This window comes from Pongo abelii, chromosome 23 (assembly GCF_028885655.2).
Source record: "Pongo abelii isolate AG06213 chromosome 23, NHGRI_mPonAbe1-v2.0_pri, whole genome shotgun sequence".
NCBI classification, from domain to species: Eukaryota; Metazoa; Chordata; class Mammalia; order Primates; family Hominidae; genus Pongo; species Pongo abelii.
In genome coordinates this window covers 51,898,661-51,914,404 of record NC_085929.1, presented here as the reverse complement: position 1 = coordinate 51,914,404, position 15,744 = coordinate 51,898,661, and the positions used below count along the sequence as shown (strand labels likewise).

Genomic DNA, 15,744 nt, shown 5'->3' with positions numbered 1-15,744 from the left:
TCATTTATGTTTTATCCAGTATCTAACTCAGTACCTGCAATAGTAGGTCCCTTATAGATTCTTGTTTAATAGATCAGGGAATAAATGAATATTATTTAATTGTGTAGTTTTAGAAAATATTTTAATATTTTGGTAAGGCTAGTCCCTCTGTTACTCTTTTTTTAAATGAAGTGTTACATAGCTAGATGGACATTGCATAATGAAACTTTGGTCTATTTGAATAAAACTCTATTAATTATGATGTATGTAATTTTATAAAATTAGTTTTTGTCTGCGCTACTTTGTTACATTAGAAAACAATGAATTATATATTTCACTCTAATATATCTGTTTTTTCTCTCCTTTTTTGAAACCTGCTAAGTTTGGAAGACTACTTGACCTGTGTCATCCTATTCATAAGAAATACCAGCTGGCTGTTACTAAGCTTTTTGGCCGGTACATCACTGCCATTGTTGTAGCCTCTGAAAAGGTGGCAAAAGATTGTATTCGATTTCTGAAGGAGGAAAGAGCTGAACCTGAGACATTCCTCGCTCTAGATTACCTTGATGTAAGAACTTTGTAATGCTTGTTATTTATAGTGATAAAAATCTTGTCTTTTAAAGAATGATCTTATTGCCTAAAACTATGATAGTGATAGAGAAAAATTGTAGCTTGGATGCCAGTTAGGCAATCATTTAAATGGCTAGTGTTAAATATATTGGCAAGCAAAGAATAATATCAAGTGGCTACTCTCTTTCTTGACATCATACCGTTTCTTCCCTATCTAGTTTTTACAGAATTCTACCTTTGATTTCATTGCACTAGCAGTGCACCACTCTACCTATTAGCCAGCAATATATTCTGTCCTATATAGCAAAATATAGGAAATGGATAAGACGTATGGTCTGTTGGAAATGCCAACTCAGCCTCAATTGTAAATATTTGACCTAGTGTGTTAGCTCTTTGTGGAAAAGGCTAAATTTTGAGCCTTGAGGTATGTATTGAGATACCTTAACATATCCTGAGTCTAAATTCATGAAGCAGGAACTCTGTCATATCATGATTGATATCCTTCAGTGATTTTTCATTGACTACTCAAGAAAATGTTCTCTTTGGTTCACCAGTCAAGACCCTGAATTGCAGGCAGTCTGCATAATAGTTAAGAGCACATGCCTTAGAGCTGGACTGCTCTGAGTTTGAATCTCAGCCCCTACTTCTAATTAGCTCTTACTAATGTAGTCTTAATTTTTCTTTTTTTTTTTCTTTTTTTTTTTTTTTTGAGGCGGAGCTTGCTCTTTCGCCCAGTCTGGAGTGCAGTAGCGTGATCTTGGTTCACTGCAGCCTCCACCTTCTGGGTTCAAGCAGTTCTCCTGCCTCAGCCTTCCAAGTAGCTGGGATACAGGTATGTGCCACCACGCCCGGCTGATTTTTTTATTTTGTATTTTTAGTAGAGACGGGGTTTCTCCACACTGGTCAGGCTGGTCTCAAATTCCCGACTCAGGTGATCCGCCCACCTTGGCTTCCCAAAGTGCTGGGATTACAGGCGTGAGCCACCACGCTAGTCCTATTCTTAATTTTTCTGAGCATCAGTTTTCCATGTGTGGAAATGGAAGAATTAATTCTTACCTTATTGGATTACTACAAGGAATTGTTACATGTGAAGCACCTGACACAGGACCTGCACAGAGGAGAGGCTCAGCAAATGCTGGCTGTTGTTACTCATGGTCCATACCTCCCTTTTGTACTTCCACACTGTTGTTACCTTCTGCTCACTAAAACTCTTTACCCCATCTCATCTGTCTGTTAGAATCCTGTTTTATTGCTCACTTGAGGTTTTTTCCATGACAAACTCATTTTTTAAAAAATCTTAACACAGAAGTGTATCAAATATAAAGGGAATACTCCTACCCCTTCATAATGCCTGATTCCTTAATAGTAACTACTTTAGATTGCTTCCATACACTCAATTTATATAACTACATATTCCCAAATGTATATACACACACATACACACACACATTTTGGTTGCATATAAGTTTTCTGCTTTGTTTTGTTTTGTTTTATTAAAAAGTGAGATCGTACTTGCTGGGTTTTGATAATACATTGCAGACACTTTGTGATCTGTTGTAAACTCAAACTAAAGGTCATGACTAAGAAGGTCCGAAGGCTTTCCTAATCATTTAAGTCGAAAGTGTTTTGTTTGTGGGGTTTTTTTTTTTTTTTTTTTTTGACAGAGGCTCACCCTTGTTACCCAGGCTGGAGTGCAATGGCCTGATCCCGGCTCACTGCAACCTCTGCCTCCCGGGTTCAAGCAATTCTCCTGCCTCAGCCTCCTGAGTAGCTGGGATTACAGGCACCTGCCACCACACCCGGTTAATTTTTGTGTTTTTAGTAGAGTCAGGGTTTCACCATGTTGGCCAGGCTGGTCTTGAACTCCTGACCTCAGGTGATCCACCTGCCTCAGCCTCCCAAAGTGCTGGGATTACAGGCATAAGCTACACGCCTGGCCCAAAAGTGGTTTTTTAAATTCCATAGTGTTTTGCTGCTCTCTTGACACGTATCTAAAATGGGCATTATTTTTCACTAGATTTTATGATTTTGAAAGTGTTTTGTGGAACACTTCCTATGCATTGTTTTATCCTGACTAGTTAGTGACAGAGTTGAAACTGGAAATTACGTCTTCTGGCTTTGATGAAGTTTTTGTTTTTAAAAAATATTACCCAAACCAATGATGGGATGTAGTTCATCATGTTCTTATCAATCTTTTATGGTATGTAAGTACATACTGTTTTTTTGTTTTGTTTTGTTTTTGAGACGGAGTCTCACTCTGTCGCCTAGGCTGGAGTGCAGTAGTGCGATCTCAGCTCACTACAACTACTGTCTCCCAAGTTCAAGCGAGTCTCCTGCCTCAGCCTCCTGAGTAGCTGGGATTACAGGCATGTGCCACCATGCCTGGCTAATTTTTCTGTATTTTTAGTAGAGGCAGGGTTTCACCATGTTGGCCAGGCTGGTCTCGAACTCCTGACCTCAAGTGATCTGCCCACCTCGGCCTCCCAAAATTCTGGGATTACAGGCGTGAGCATCACGCCTGGCTGGGTACATACTGTTGATCTTTTGCTGCCATGCGTATGTATGTTTTGTAAGAAAGAATATAATGAACATTTGGTTTTTATTTCAGTGTATGTAACATGTTAAATATTTTAAAACCCTTTAGATCAAGCCAATCAATGAAAGATTAAGGGAGCTTAAAGGCTGTAAAATGGTGATTGATGTCATAAAGACTCAGTTTCCTCAGCTGAAGAAAGTGATTCAGTTTGTGTGTGGAAATGGTCTTGTTTGTGAGACTGTGGAAGAAGCAAGGCATATTGCATTCAGTGGACCTGAAAGACAGAAAGTAAGAAAAGAGGCTTGGATCACACCTTTGGATAAGTTGAAGTAGTATTTATAAGACTAACATACAGAAACACACACAGATATTTACATATGCGTTTTATATGTTCTTTTTTCTAAAGAGAACCAACATAGAACCTAAGGTGGCTATGGCTTCAGTGGTTTTTATAATGTTCTGTTGAATTTAGAAAAAAAACTCTTATAGCATTTCTCAATATCGTAAATAATAATTTTGGAAATTAGATTTATTTTAATAATATCCTAAAGCAGTTAGTTGTTGTTGTTGTTGTTGTTTTAAACCTTATATGGACCCTGGATATGGTACCTGTGGTTTTGAATACCAGGAAAGATTTTGGGTATTTATTTTACAATGTGGGCTAATTCTTCCATACTTTAGTGGAGATACTAACTGTCCTTTTGCATATTCAAGGTTTAACATATTTGAATTTCTAGAAAACACAATTGAAATGAGATTACTAAATACAAGTATCTTGAGGGAATAATTTTGGTCTTAAAAATAAGTACTATTTTACTCTCAGTTGAATAGAGAGTATTTAGTTATATTTGTATTTAGTTGAGCAATGTTAAACTCAAATAATCTGATGTAGTTTTTTTTAAAAAACTACATTTATGATGAAGTATAACATAATGCTTAAGGGTATAAGCTATAAAGTAAGACCAGTGATGCTACTTAGTAACTAATTATGTGACTTTAGGGAAGTTTCTAAACCTCTAGTTTTAGTTTTCTCATCTAAAATTGGGGAAATAATATTACCTATTTTATAGGGTTATGAGAATTAAATTAAGTAATAACATGAAAAATGCTATTATAGTGCCTGGCAAATAGCTCTCAAAAACTGGTAGTAATTTTATTACTTACTAGTCAGTTAACACATTTAATCTGGAATGTCCAGAATTGCAAATTAACAAAAAGCAGGCACTTCTTAATGAGACATGAAGATTTCCAGTGTTAAATTTATTGACTTATCTAACATGATTAATTTTTCATACATTTTGGTGTTTCTGATCAATAATCTTAAGCATGATGTGATCACTGTCATTGAGTTCTACATGTTAAATTTAAGCTAGGGTAGTAAGTTATTAAGTGTTTTTCTTATTTTGCTGCCTAATTAACTGCACTAACATTGACTTTTGTGTATTTGTATATTTCATAGAATTGGTATTTGAAGATTTGTATAGTCAAATTAAAGAAGTCACATGAAGATATGATTGCTTATTCCTTCATATAACAAATATTTGTGGTTTCTATCTTGTTCACAGTAACATCTTTACCCCTTTAGGTTGTATCTTATTTTTATCAGTATTTCAAAATTTTAATCAGATGTATCTTATTTGTATCTTAATTATATCTCAGGAACTTTGAAAGAATTTTCTCTGTGTTTTAGATTGGGTCAAATAATTGGATAGATGTCACATTTTCACACAAATCATCTGGTGAATCATCTGCAATTTGTGCTTTTGGTTTTCTATATACTTGATACCATGTTATAGAATTTTCTTTAGTCAAACATTGCAAGTAGTATTAAATATTTTGGTTTACTTGTTTACTTATAAACTACAGTATATATAAACTACATACAGTATCTGTAAACTACAAATATGAATTACATCAATTCTGCTAGCTATAGTTTGGGCACCATATTTTAGTGATAACTCAGTTTTTACATATTTAAAAAATTTATGTGCCAAAATTTAAAAATCCTGAATCTCTTTACATATATGTAATTATTCTATCTGTTCCACTTAACCAGAGATACAATTATTTATTTTCTTCTCCTATAGACTGGTTGGTTGTTACTCTAAAACATATATATTATAGAAAGATCTATTTATACTGTGCCCTTTTAATATGGTGAAGCAAAAGACAGACCCAGAAAAATGTCAGTAAGTAGCTGGAAAATTTGTGAAAAGATTATTTTTTCCAAAATTGCACATATTAAACAATAGTGAATAAAGTGCAGGGTACCACTTTGCTGGTTACCACCTGGAATAAAATATAGTTAATCTAAAACTCTTCCTTGTATCAGGATAAATTCCAGATGAATTAGAAATATTAATTTAAAAAGTAAAACCATAAAATTTTGAAGAGAAACCATGGGAAATTTTTTTTCTTTTTTTTTTGAAATGGAGTCTTGCTCTGTCACCCAGGCTGGAGTGCAGTGGTGTGATCTCTGCTTACTGCAACCTCTGCCTCCCAGGTTCAAGCGATTCTCGTGCCTCAGCCTCCCAAGTAGCTGGGATTAATGGTGCCCACCACCACGCCTGGCTAATTTTTGCATTTTCAGTAGAGATGAGGTTTCACCATGTTGGCCAGGCTCGTCTCAAACTCCTGACCTCAAGTGATCTGCCTGCCTTGGCCTCCCAAAGTGCCAGGGTTACAGGCGTGAGCCACCACTCCTGGCCTGGGAAATTTTTTCTTAATCTCAGAGACAGGAAGGCTTTTCCAATATGACAAAAAACCCAAAAGCTATAAAAGATGAATGAATTCACCTAACAAAGAGTTTCTGCATGGCAAAGACTACCATAAGAAAAATCAAAAGAAAAATGGCAAACTGGGGAAAATATTTATAGCTCATAGTAAAGAGCAGATGTTCTTACAAATCACTATGGAAAAGAACAATAATATAGTGGGAAAATGGGCAAGGATATGAACAAACTTGTTTTCATAAAAGGAAATATAATAATTCTTAAACATGAAAATGCAACCTCACTCATATGGGAAATACCCATTAAAATTACACTGAGGTACTATTTTCACCTGTCAGATTGACCAACATCAAAATGTTTAGTAACACTTTATGGGGAAAGAGATTCTTCTGTTCACTGCTGTGGGAACCTAAATTTATACCAGTTCTGTGAAGGGCAGTTATCTCACTTGTACCTTTGAGGAACTTAGCATATAGATTAGCTTACATGTGTATGAAATGATATGTGTACAAGCTTTATTCACTGAACCATTGTGTATAATAGGAAAAATTGGAACCAACCCAGATATTGATATAAGACTAAATCAATAATTTATTGCCTAGAATTGCTTTGGGCCTTAGTAAAATGGGTTTTATATTTGTGGTTTGTTTATTGTTTGGGGTCTCTTCATAAACTAGATATTTTATTAGTAAAGTTCAGTAAGTGGCTTTTCTCATATGTTTTATTCTTAGCTTTAAAAATTGCCACATTATGTCTTTATCTGTATCTTTATGTACATTTCTCCAGGGTAAAATATTTTTAATTTTACAGACAGTAGCTCTTGATGGAACATTATTTTTAAAATCTGGAGTGATCTCTGGAGGGTCAACTGACTTAAAGTACAAGGCTAGATGCTGGGATGAGAAAGAGTTAAAGAATCTAAGAGACAGACGAAGCCAGAAAATCCAAGAGCTAAAGGTAAATCCATGCCATAAAAGTTGTAATATACTAAGTAGAATAATTGTGTTTTTAAACTAGGTGGGTTTTTTATAATAACAGTGCCAATTCTATAGTTTAAGAGTTCAAATAATGCAGAATGAAATAAAAATAAAAAATAAAAATCTTTCCCTTACTCTCTTATATCTCAGTGGTATTTACTAAACACAGTTTGATACATAGCTTCCAGAAATTTTCTTTGTGTGTGCAAGTGTATGCATTATTTTTCCTATTTTCTTTGTTTTATGATAGACTGTTTCTATAAATAGTGTTTGCAGCAAGTTTTTTTGTTGTTTTTTGTTTTTTTTTTTTTTTTGAGACAGAGTTTCGCTCTTGTTGCCCAGGCTGGAGTGCTATGGCGCAATCTTGGCTCACCACAACCTCCGCCTCCCGGGTTCAAGTGATTCTCCTGCCTCAGCCTCCTGAGTAGCTGGGATTACAGGCACGTGCCACCATGCCCAGATAATTTTGTATTTTTAGTAGAGATGGGGTTTCTCCATGTTGGTCAGGCTGGTCTTGAACTCCTGACCTCAGGTGATCCGCCTGCCTTGGCCTCCCAAAGTGCTGGGATTACAGTTGTGAGCCACTGTGCCCGGCCTGATAGGCATTTCTTAAAGTATAACTGAGGTTGGGCATTTCCTCATGAATTTAATGGTCCTCTGTAATTTTTCCTTCTGTGAACTGCTTATTTTCTCTGCACATTTTTCTAGTACATTGTTTCTTATTTCATTACTATTTTAAGAATTATTTGTATTAAGTAAATTAGTCCTTAGTCATATGTGTTGTAAACATTTTTTCATTTGACTTTTTAGTCAGCTTCGGTTGGAATATAATTTATATACAATAACAGTCACCCTTTTTAAGTATAATTTAGTAAGTTTTGACAAATGTATGTAGTCACGTAACCATCACTGCACTCATGATATAGAACATTTTCTTCACCCCCAAAATTCCTTTGGGTTCCTTTTACTCAGTCCCCTCTTCTGGACCCCTTGGGGCCTCACAACCCAATCTACTTTCTGTCGTTATAGTTTTTCCTCTTCTAGACTTTCATATAAATGGATTCATACAGTCAGTAGTCTTTTGTGTTATGTTTTCTTCACTTAGCTTAGTATTTTTGAGATTCATGTTGTATGTATCAAAAGTTTATTCCTTTTTAATTGCTGAGTATCTCTTTCACATTGACTTTGTTCTTTTTGTCATACATGCGTTTTTAATCTTTATGTAGCCAAATTTAATCTTTTATAACTTCTGGATTTTAGGATGTGTTATGCTTAGAAAGACCAAATTCTTTCTGAAGATCACAAAAGAAGTTCAATAATGCTTCCTAATAGTGCTTTTGTGTTTTTAACATTTATATTTTTTATTCATCTGGAATTTATTTTGATGACTGGGGATCCAGCTTTATTTTTACCAACTGACTTACCATTTTACAAAAGTATCATCTGTTGAATATTGTAATTCTCTCATTTATTGAAGCCAAATTTTCCAGATGCTAAATCAATATAGAATGCTTTCAGATTATTCATTTATTGTTTCTATTGAGTTTTCTTACTTGGTTGATTCAAGCATATATTTTGGCAAGGTTACTTGACTAATTTTCATCTTTTTCTGAAGCATAAGACTACATTTTATGTTTTAATCTAAGGTATAGAAATATTCAGCTTTTAAAGATTTTAACAAATTTAGGCCTAGGCGCAGAGAAAGTTCTGGGAAGATGCCAACTTAAAGTGAATCTTGCTTCCCATCCATGTCCATGCTAAGGTTCCATCTGTGTGTTACAACCTGAACCAGGTGGCAGCTAGGTGGGAATGATGTCTTGGGTTCTGAGGGAGGCTGCTGGGAAAAGCTGATATAGGGCTTTGTCTCTTTTGATGTGAAAAGTGCTTGGGTAAGAATCAGGACATAGCGGAATCTGGGGGTAAGTTAAACATTTGTCCCATGTGAGGATGCCTGGTCTTCTTGAACCCCATGAAGCTAAATATTAGCTTAGCAGGAAATTTGTGGCCTCCCTATTCCTGAGTTTGGAAGAGTCCAGGGATACCAGAGAGGTATCTTTTCCTCTGCCTCAGGGTGGTCTCTGTCTCAGGGTGGTACTGACAGTCTTCTCTTGTAATTACTGACCCTCAGGTATAGAAAATCCTTGTGGGGTGCTGTGATTTCAGGTATTTTAATACTCAGACATGATCCTCAGTGGGCAAAGAAGTACGTAAACGTATCTGAGGTGTTCTAGGAGCCAGGCAATAACTTGAACAAAAAAAGTAATGGAGCATTAAGGAAATTTAGTATAGTGTCATCCTTCCCCTGCCAATCCCCAACACACAAAAAGATTTCCTAGGACTAAAAAACGTACTTCTGGCCAGGCATGGTAGCTCATGCCTGTAATCCCAGCATTTTGGGAGGCCAAGGCGGGTGGATCACCTGAGGTCAGGAGTTCGAGACCAGCCTGGCCAACAGGATGAAACTCCATCTCAAAAAAAAAAAGTAATTCTTTTATTGTTTGTTTGTTTGTTTTTTAAAGAGACAGTTCTTGCCCCATCACCCAGGCTAGAGGGCAGTGGTGCCATCATAGCTCAGTGTAACCTTGAACTCCTGGGTTCAAGGGATCCTTCCACCTCAGCCACCCAAGTAGCTGGGACTACAGAGGTGTACCACCAGGCCCTGCTAATTTTTTTTAATTTTAATTTTTTGTAGAGACAGGGCCTTGTTATATTGACCAGGCTGGTCTTGAACTCCTGGCCTTAAGCAGTCCTCCCACTTTGGCTTCCCAAAGTGCTGGAATTATAGGTATAAGCCACCACCTCTGGCCAAAAACATATTTCTTAACTGTAAAATGTAGTAGATGAATTGAAGGAAAGCATGTCATTGCTGAGAACCAAATTTGTAACCTGGCAGACTAAGTGGAAGAAGCATCTCAATTAGGGTAACAAAATTACAAAGATGAAGTATGAGGAAAATAGAGACTTAGTAGATAGACTCAGGAAACTTGATGTGAGACTAATAAATTCTTGAAAGGAGGAAAAGAACACAGAGAAAGAGAAAATTAAATTAAAAACAAGAAAATTTCTCTAAGGATCAACTTTAATTGACCAGTTGAAAGGACACACAGAGTTTCATGTACGTTTGGTGAGAAAGGGCCCACAATAACACAGATCTGGGTGCAACTCCTTAACCTATAGGTTATAGAAGCAATGCTAAGCTATCTGCCCTTCAAGAAAAATTCCTTATACGTTTAAACAAAAAAAAGGCTCGTATCAGACTGCAAAACTGGATGGGACTATGGAATAATAGCTAAAAGGAAGAGGACTACAACCAAGATATTATTTACCTTTCGAGGATCTGCCAATAAGCAAATTCAGATTGTCATCCACATACTCCATGTGACAAAAATACTAGAGAAAGTACTCTTAAGTGGCTGGGAGCAATAGCTCATACCTGTAATCCCAGCACTTTGGGAGGCTGAGGCTGGTGCATCACTTGAGGCCAGGAAGGAGTTTAAGTCCAGCCTGGCCAACATGGTGAAACCCTGTCTCTACTAAAAATACAAAAATTAGCTGGGCGTGGTGGCCTGCACCTGTGAATCCAGCTACTTGGGAGGCTGGGGCAGGAGACTCGCTTGCACCCAGGAGGCGGAGGTTGCAGGGAGCCCAGATTGTGCCACTGCACTGCAGCCAAGAATTCACTCCAGAGCAAGAATCTGTCTCAAAAAAAAAAAAAAAAAAAGGTAAAAAGAAAAAGGAAAGTACTCTAAGCAACACATGAATTAGAATAGACCTAATTATAATAAACGAATAGTGCTAAACTAACTCAGCAAAGTCAAGGAATAAGAAGTGGAGAGAAAGGTCAATGTGTTCCAAAAGTCTCATCTGTGAGGAGAGGAAGTTAGAATATTCTAAAGACCGTATGTATATTGGGCGCAGGGGGACAGGAGGGACTCGAGTGTTAAGTATACCAAGCTAACACAGGGACAAATAGAAAACTAATAAAAATGAGTGAAAAGAATAAAGCAAAAGTAAGATGGAAGAAATGAAAGTTTTGTATGTCAATGATTACGGTAAACATGAGTAGATTTAAGTCTCCCATTAAAAGATCAAGATTCATAGATTAAAAAAGTGAGTGTTATTTACAAGAAGTCATTTTAAAACTGAATGTTGAGGCTGGGCATGGTGGCTCACGCCTGTAATCCCAACACTTTGGGAGGCCAAGGTGGGTGGATCACTTTAGGCCAGGGGTTCAAGGGATCGAGACCAGCCTGGCCAACATAGTGAAACCCTGTCTCTACTAAAAATACAAAAATTAGCTGGGCTTGGTGGCACGCACCTGCAGTCCCAGCTACTCAGGAGGCTGAGGCAGGAGAATCGCTTGAACTGGGAGGCAGAGGTTGCAGTGAGCCAAGATCATGCCGCTTCGCTCCAGCCTGGGCAACAAGGCAAGACTGTCTCAAAAGAAAAGAAAAAAGAAAAAACCCTGAATGTTGAAAAATAATGGGATGCTTACCTGACAAATGCAAACAAAAAGAAAACAAAAGTGATAATATCAGACAATGTGAACTTTAAGGTTAAAAATCCTTGTGTGTAGTAAGCTTTCAGTAAGTACTTATAATTTAATTGAATAAAGAAGATTATATGTAACATAAGACAAAGATTTCCATTATAAATCTGTTTGCAGCACATAGCACCTAAATATTAATATTTAGAGTGAGACTAATTTTATTTAATAGAATGGAAAAGATAACTCAGGAGTTGGAAAATCACTCTTAGAAGGAAAGGTTAAGTGTTTAGTTTGGTTGAATTAGGTAAAAGAAGGCTTGAAACTACTTCTTAATAAAAATAAAAATATAGTGGAACATTTCAGCAGAGTGACTTCTGAGTAAGTTACACGCTTTTATGCTTTAGTTTCCTCATCAGTATAATGGGGATAATAATAACATCTATTTCGTAGCATTAAGAGGATTAAGTTGGTTAATAAATGTAAATTGCATAGAACAGTAAGTGCTCAATAAATGTGAGATACTGTTAAAAATATCTATTAAACATTTATGAAAATTAATCATATGCTCGGCCACAATGGAAACCTCAATAGTTTTTTAAAAGTAGAGCTTTTTATAGGTCACCTAGATCATAATTTAATGAAATAAGAAATAGTGACCAAAATAATATTTGTCTCTATAGAAATTAAGAAGTGTACTTGTAGATAGTTTGGGGATTAAGGAAGTAATCCAGAGGCAAATTACAAAATATTTCAAAAATGATTAATAGGAATATACTTCCTACCATTATCTTTGAGACACAGTAAAAGCTACATCAAGAGGAAAATGTCTACATTACTAAAGAAGAAAGAAAAATATAAGGGAACTTATTAGTCACTTTAAAAAAAAATAGAGGAATCACAGACTGGGCAACATAGTGAGACCTCTTCTCTACAAAAAATAAAAAATGAAAAAATTAGCCGGGAGTGGTGGCATGCACCTGTAGTCCCAGCTACTTGGCAGGAGGATCACTTAAGCCTGGGAGGTCAAGGCTGCAGTGAGCAGTGATCATGCCACTGCACTTCAGCCTGGGTGACAGAAGGAGACCCTGTCTCAAAAAAAAAAAAAAAAAAAAGGAAAGCAATTAGAACAACTGGTCAGGCGTGATGGCTTTTGCCTGTAATCTCTGCACTTTGGGAAGCCAAGGCAGGAGGATCACTTGAGCCCAGGAGTTCGAGACCAGCCTGGACAACATGGTAAGACCCCATCTCTGTTTAAAAATAAATAAAAATAAAAGAAATTAGAATACCCACAAAATAACAAAAGTTATACAAGGAAATTTTTTGTTTTTTGAGACAGAGTCTCACTCTGTTGCCCAGGCTAGAGTACAGTGGGTGATCTTGGCTCACTGCAACCTCTGCCTCCTGGGTTCAAGCAATTCTCCTGCCTCAGCCTGCCGAGTAGCTGGGATTACAGGCACGCACCACCATGCCCAGCTAATTTTTTGTATTTTTAGTAGAGACGGGGTTTCACCATGCTGGCCAGGCTGGTCTGGAACTCCTGACCTTGTGATCTGCCTGCCTTGGCCTCCCAAAGTGCTGGGATTACAGGCATGAGCCACCATGCCCAGGCTAGGAAATTTTGTTAAAGCTGACATTAATTTCGTAGAAAACAACTCAAAATAGAAAAGGGGCAAATCTAAAAGCTAATGCTTTTGAAAGACTAGATAAACTCTGCAGTCCTAATGAAGGAAAAAAAAGCTAGAAGCAAACATACATGATCAGAAATGAAAACATTAAAATAATTTTAAAAGCATCCTACATGCAAATAACTGGTTTTAAAAATTGAAAATCTGGAAGAAATGGATATTTTTTAGAAAATATAAATTACCAAGATTGAACAAAAAAAAATGAAATGTTTGAAAAGATAGGTAGTGGTGTGGTTTGCTGGCCTAATCCCCATCCACAGTTTCCTTCCTTTCTAGACTCTATTACAAGATTGTGAAAAACAAAAGCAACTTAATTTCACAAGTTGCCTTGTAGCTAGGGCTGGCCATGTGACAAGTTTTGGCCAGTGAGATATAAATGAAAGTTTTGGTGTTCTGCATTTCTTCCTCTTGACTGGAACGCAGTCAAGATGCAGCAGCAATATTGCACCAAGGGAAAAGCAAACATGAGGATCAAAGCCATTGTACTAAGGAGCTGAAAATTAGTTCCATTATTGAGTCATGGCATCAGTCTAACTAGTTTTGTGTGAGGAAAAAAAAAACAAAATATTTAATGCCACTGTGATCTACACTGAAAAAAGACTTCAGGAATATAAAATGGTATATCATATCATGGAAAATGGTATGATGGCTTCTCAAAAAATCAAAAACAGAATTACCATATGATCCAGCAATTCTTTTTTTTTGTCACCCCAGAAACCTGTGAATATGTTACGCATATACCCAAAACAAGAAAGCAGGGTCTCAAAAGGAGATTTATACACCCATGTTCATAGCAGCATTATTCACAATAGCCAAAAGGTAGAAGCAATCCAGGTGTCAATCAATAGATGAATGGATAAACAGAATGTGGTATATACATACAATGGAATATTATTCAGCATTAAAAAGGGAGGAAATTGTGGCATATGCTACAACATAGATGAAACTTGAAGACAAATACTGTCTGATTCCACTAACATGAGGTACCTAGAGTAGTCAAATTCATAGAGACAGAAAGGAGACCAGTGGTTGCCAGTGGCTGGAGAAGGGGAGAGAATGAGTTGTTGTTCAAGTGAGACAGTGTCAGTTTTGCAAGATGAAGAGATCTGGAGATTGCTTGCACACAATGTGGATATATTTAAACACTACTGAACTGTACACTTAGAAATGGTAAAGATCTCACAACTATGCTTGACTAGCCAAATAAAAATGGTAACGATGGTAAATTTTATGGTACGTATATTTTACCACAAGTAAAAACCAAAAATAACCTCTGGGACCAGATGAGTTTACAGCTCAGTTCTATGTAATATATAAAAAAGATGGAAACTTTCCAGCTTATTTTATAAAGGTAGTATAACTTTAATATAAAATATATAGTACAAAAAATAAAACTAAAAACTGACTTCCCTTATGAGTATAAATATATAATATCTAAATAAAATGTCAGTATTAGAGAATTGAACACTGTAGTAAAATAATACATCTGACGATAGAATTTATTTCACAAATACATGGGTGTTTAAGTGATCATCATAATCTATTATATTAATGAATTAAAGGCAGGAGAAAAGTCATGTCATCATATGTAGAAAAGGTATTTGATAAAATTCAGCAGCCAGACCTAGTTAAAATACTACTAAGTAAAAGACTAATTAGTGGAAATTATTTAAATAAAATAAATAGCTCTTGAACAGAAATAATTGCTTAAATGGTGAAAACACTGAAATCATTTTATTTAAAATCAAGAAATAGACAGTTATCTGTTATCACTATTCAATGTAGTCTTGGAAGTGTGAACCCTGAATATCTGAGACAGGTCTCAGTTAATTTAGAAAGTTTATTTTGCCAAGGTTGAGGACGCACATCCATGACACAGTCTCAGGAGGTCCTGACAGCATGTGCCCAGGGTGGTCAGAGCAGAGTTTGGTTTTATACATTTTAGGGAGAAATGAGACATCGATCAACATATGTAAGATGAATATTGGTTCGCTCTGGAAAAGGCAAGACAACTGGAAGCAAAGGCAGGATAACTTGAAACAGAGAGGGGGCTTCCAGGTCATAGGTAGATTAGAGACAAATGGTTGCATTATTTTGAGTTTCTGATTAAGCCCCTCCAAAGGAGGCAGTCAGATATGCATTTATCTTGGTGAGCAGAGGGGGGACTCTGAATAGAATAGGAGGCAGGTTTCCTCTAAGCAGTTCCCAGCTTGACTTTTCCTTTAGCTTAGTGATTTTGGAGCCCCAAGATTTATTTTCCTTTCACATTTCCCCCCTTTTCTTTTTAAGAATATTTTGGAGAAAGCATTTTAGAGGAAAATGAGTCTCTGGTCTCAGGTTTCATGTGATCTCTCATGGCTAGGATGGTTTATTTCTAGATGAGTAGGTTCCAAGTTACCAGGAAAGCTGATTTTCTCATGTCCTGTGAAAATAGGGGAAGGAAGGAAGAACAACAAAAAACAAAAGAACAATCCTGGAAATCGATATAGGCCACATTACTCTGAAGTCCATACATTAGTAGGCAGGTGTGAAAGTGGCTTATGTACATAAATAGGTTGCTGTTATTTTCTTCTGAAGTTTAAGTTGTCTAGCTTCAGTTCGTAGGGCTTTACTTTGAAAAGCACAGCTTAGTTTTCAGCGACTCCAAATTAGGAAAAATGGGGAAAAAAGAAGGAAAAAAATTGAAAACATTATTTTGAAGACTTGTAACCAAGAAAAATTAGAATTTGGTCCAAACTGTAAAAATTCAAAAACATTAGGCAAGACTAGAATCTAA

At 36.4% G+C, this 15,744-nt stretch overlaps 1 protein-coding gene across 2 annotated transcripts in view; it reads left to right on the top strand.

Moving 5' to 3' along the window:
- SMC1B (structural maintenance of chromosomes 1B) overlaps positions 1–15,744 on the top strand; it is a 69,396-nt gene that overhangs the window by 23,374 nt on the left and 30,278 nt on the right. For both annotated transcript variants that reach the window (XM_024240058.2, XM_054543801.1), the window contains exons 10-12: positions 362–547; positions 3,194–3,373; positions 6,628–6,774. In XM_024240058.2, coding sequence (XP_024095826.2) covers positions 362–547; positions 3,194–3,373; positions 6,628–6,774 — 513 coding nt within the window. The remainder of the gene's footprint in view (positions 1–361; positions 548–3,193; positions 3,374–6,627; positions 6,775–15,744) is intronic.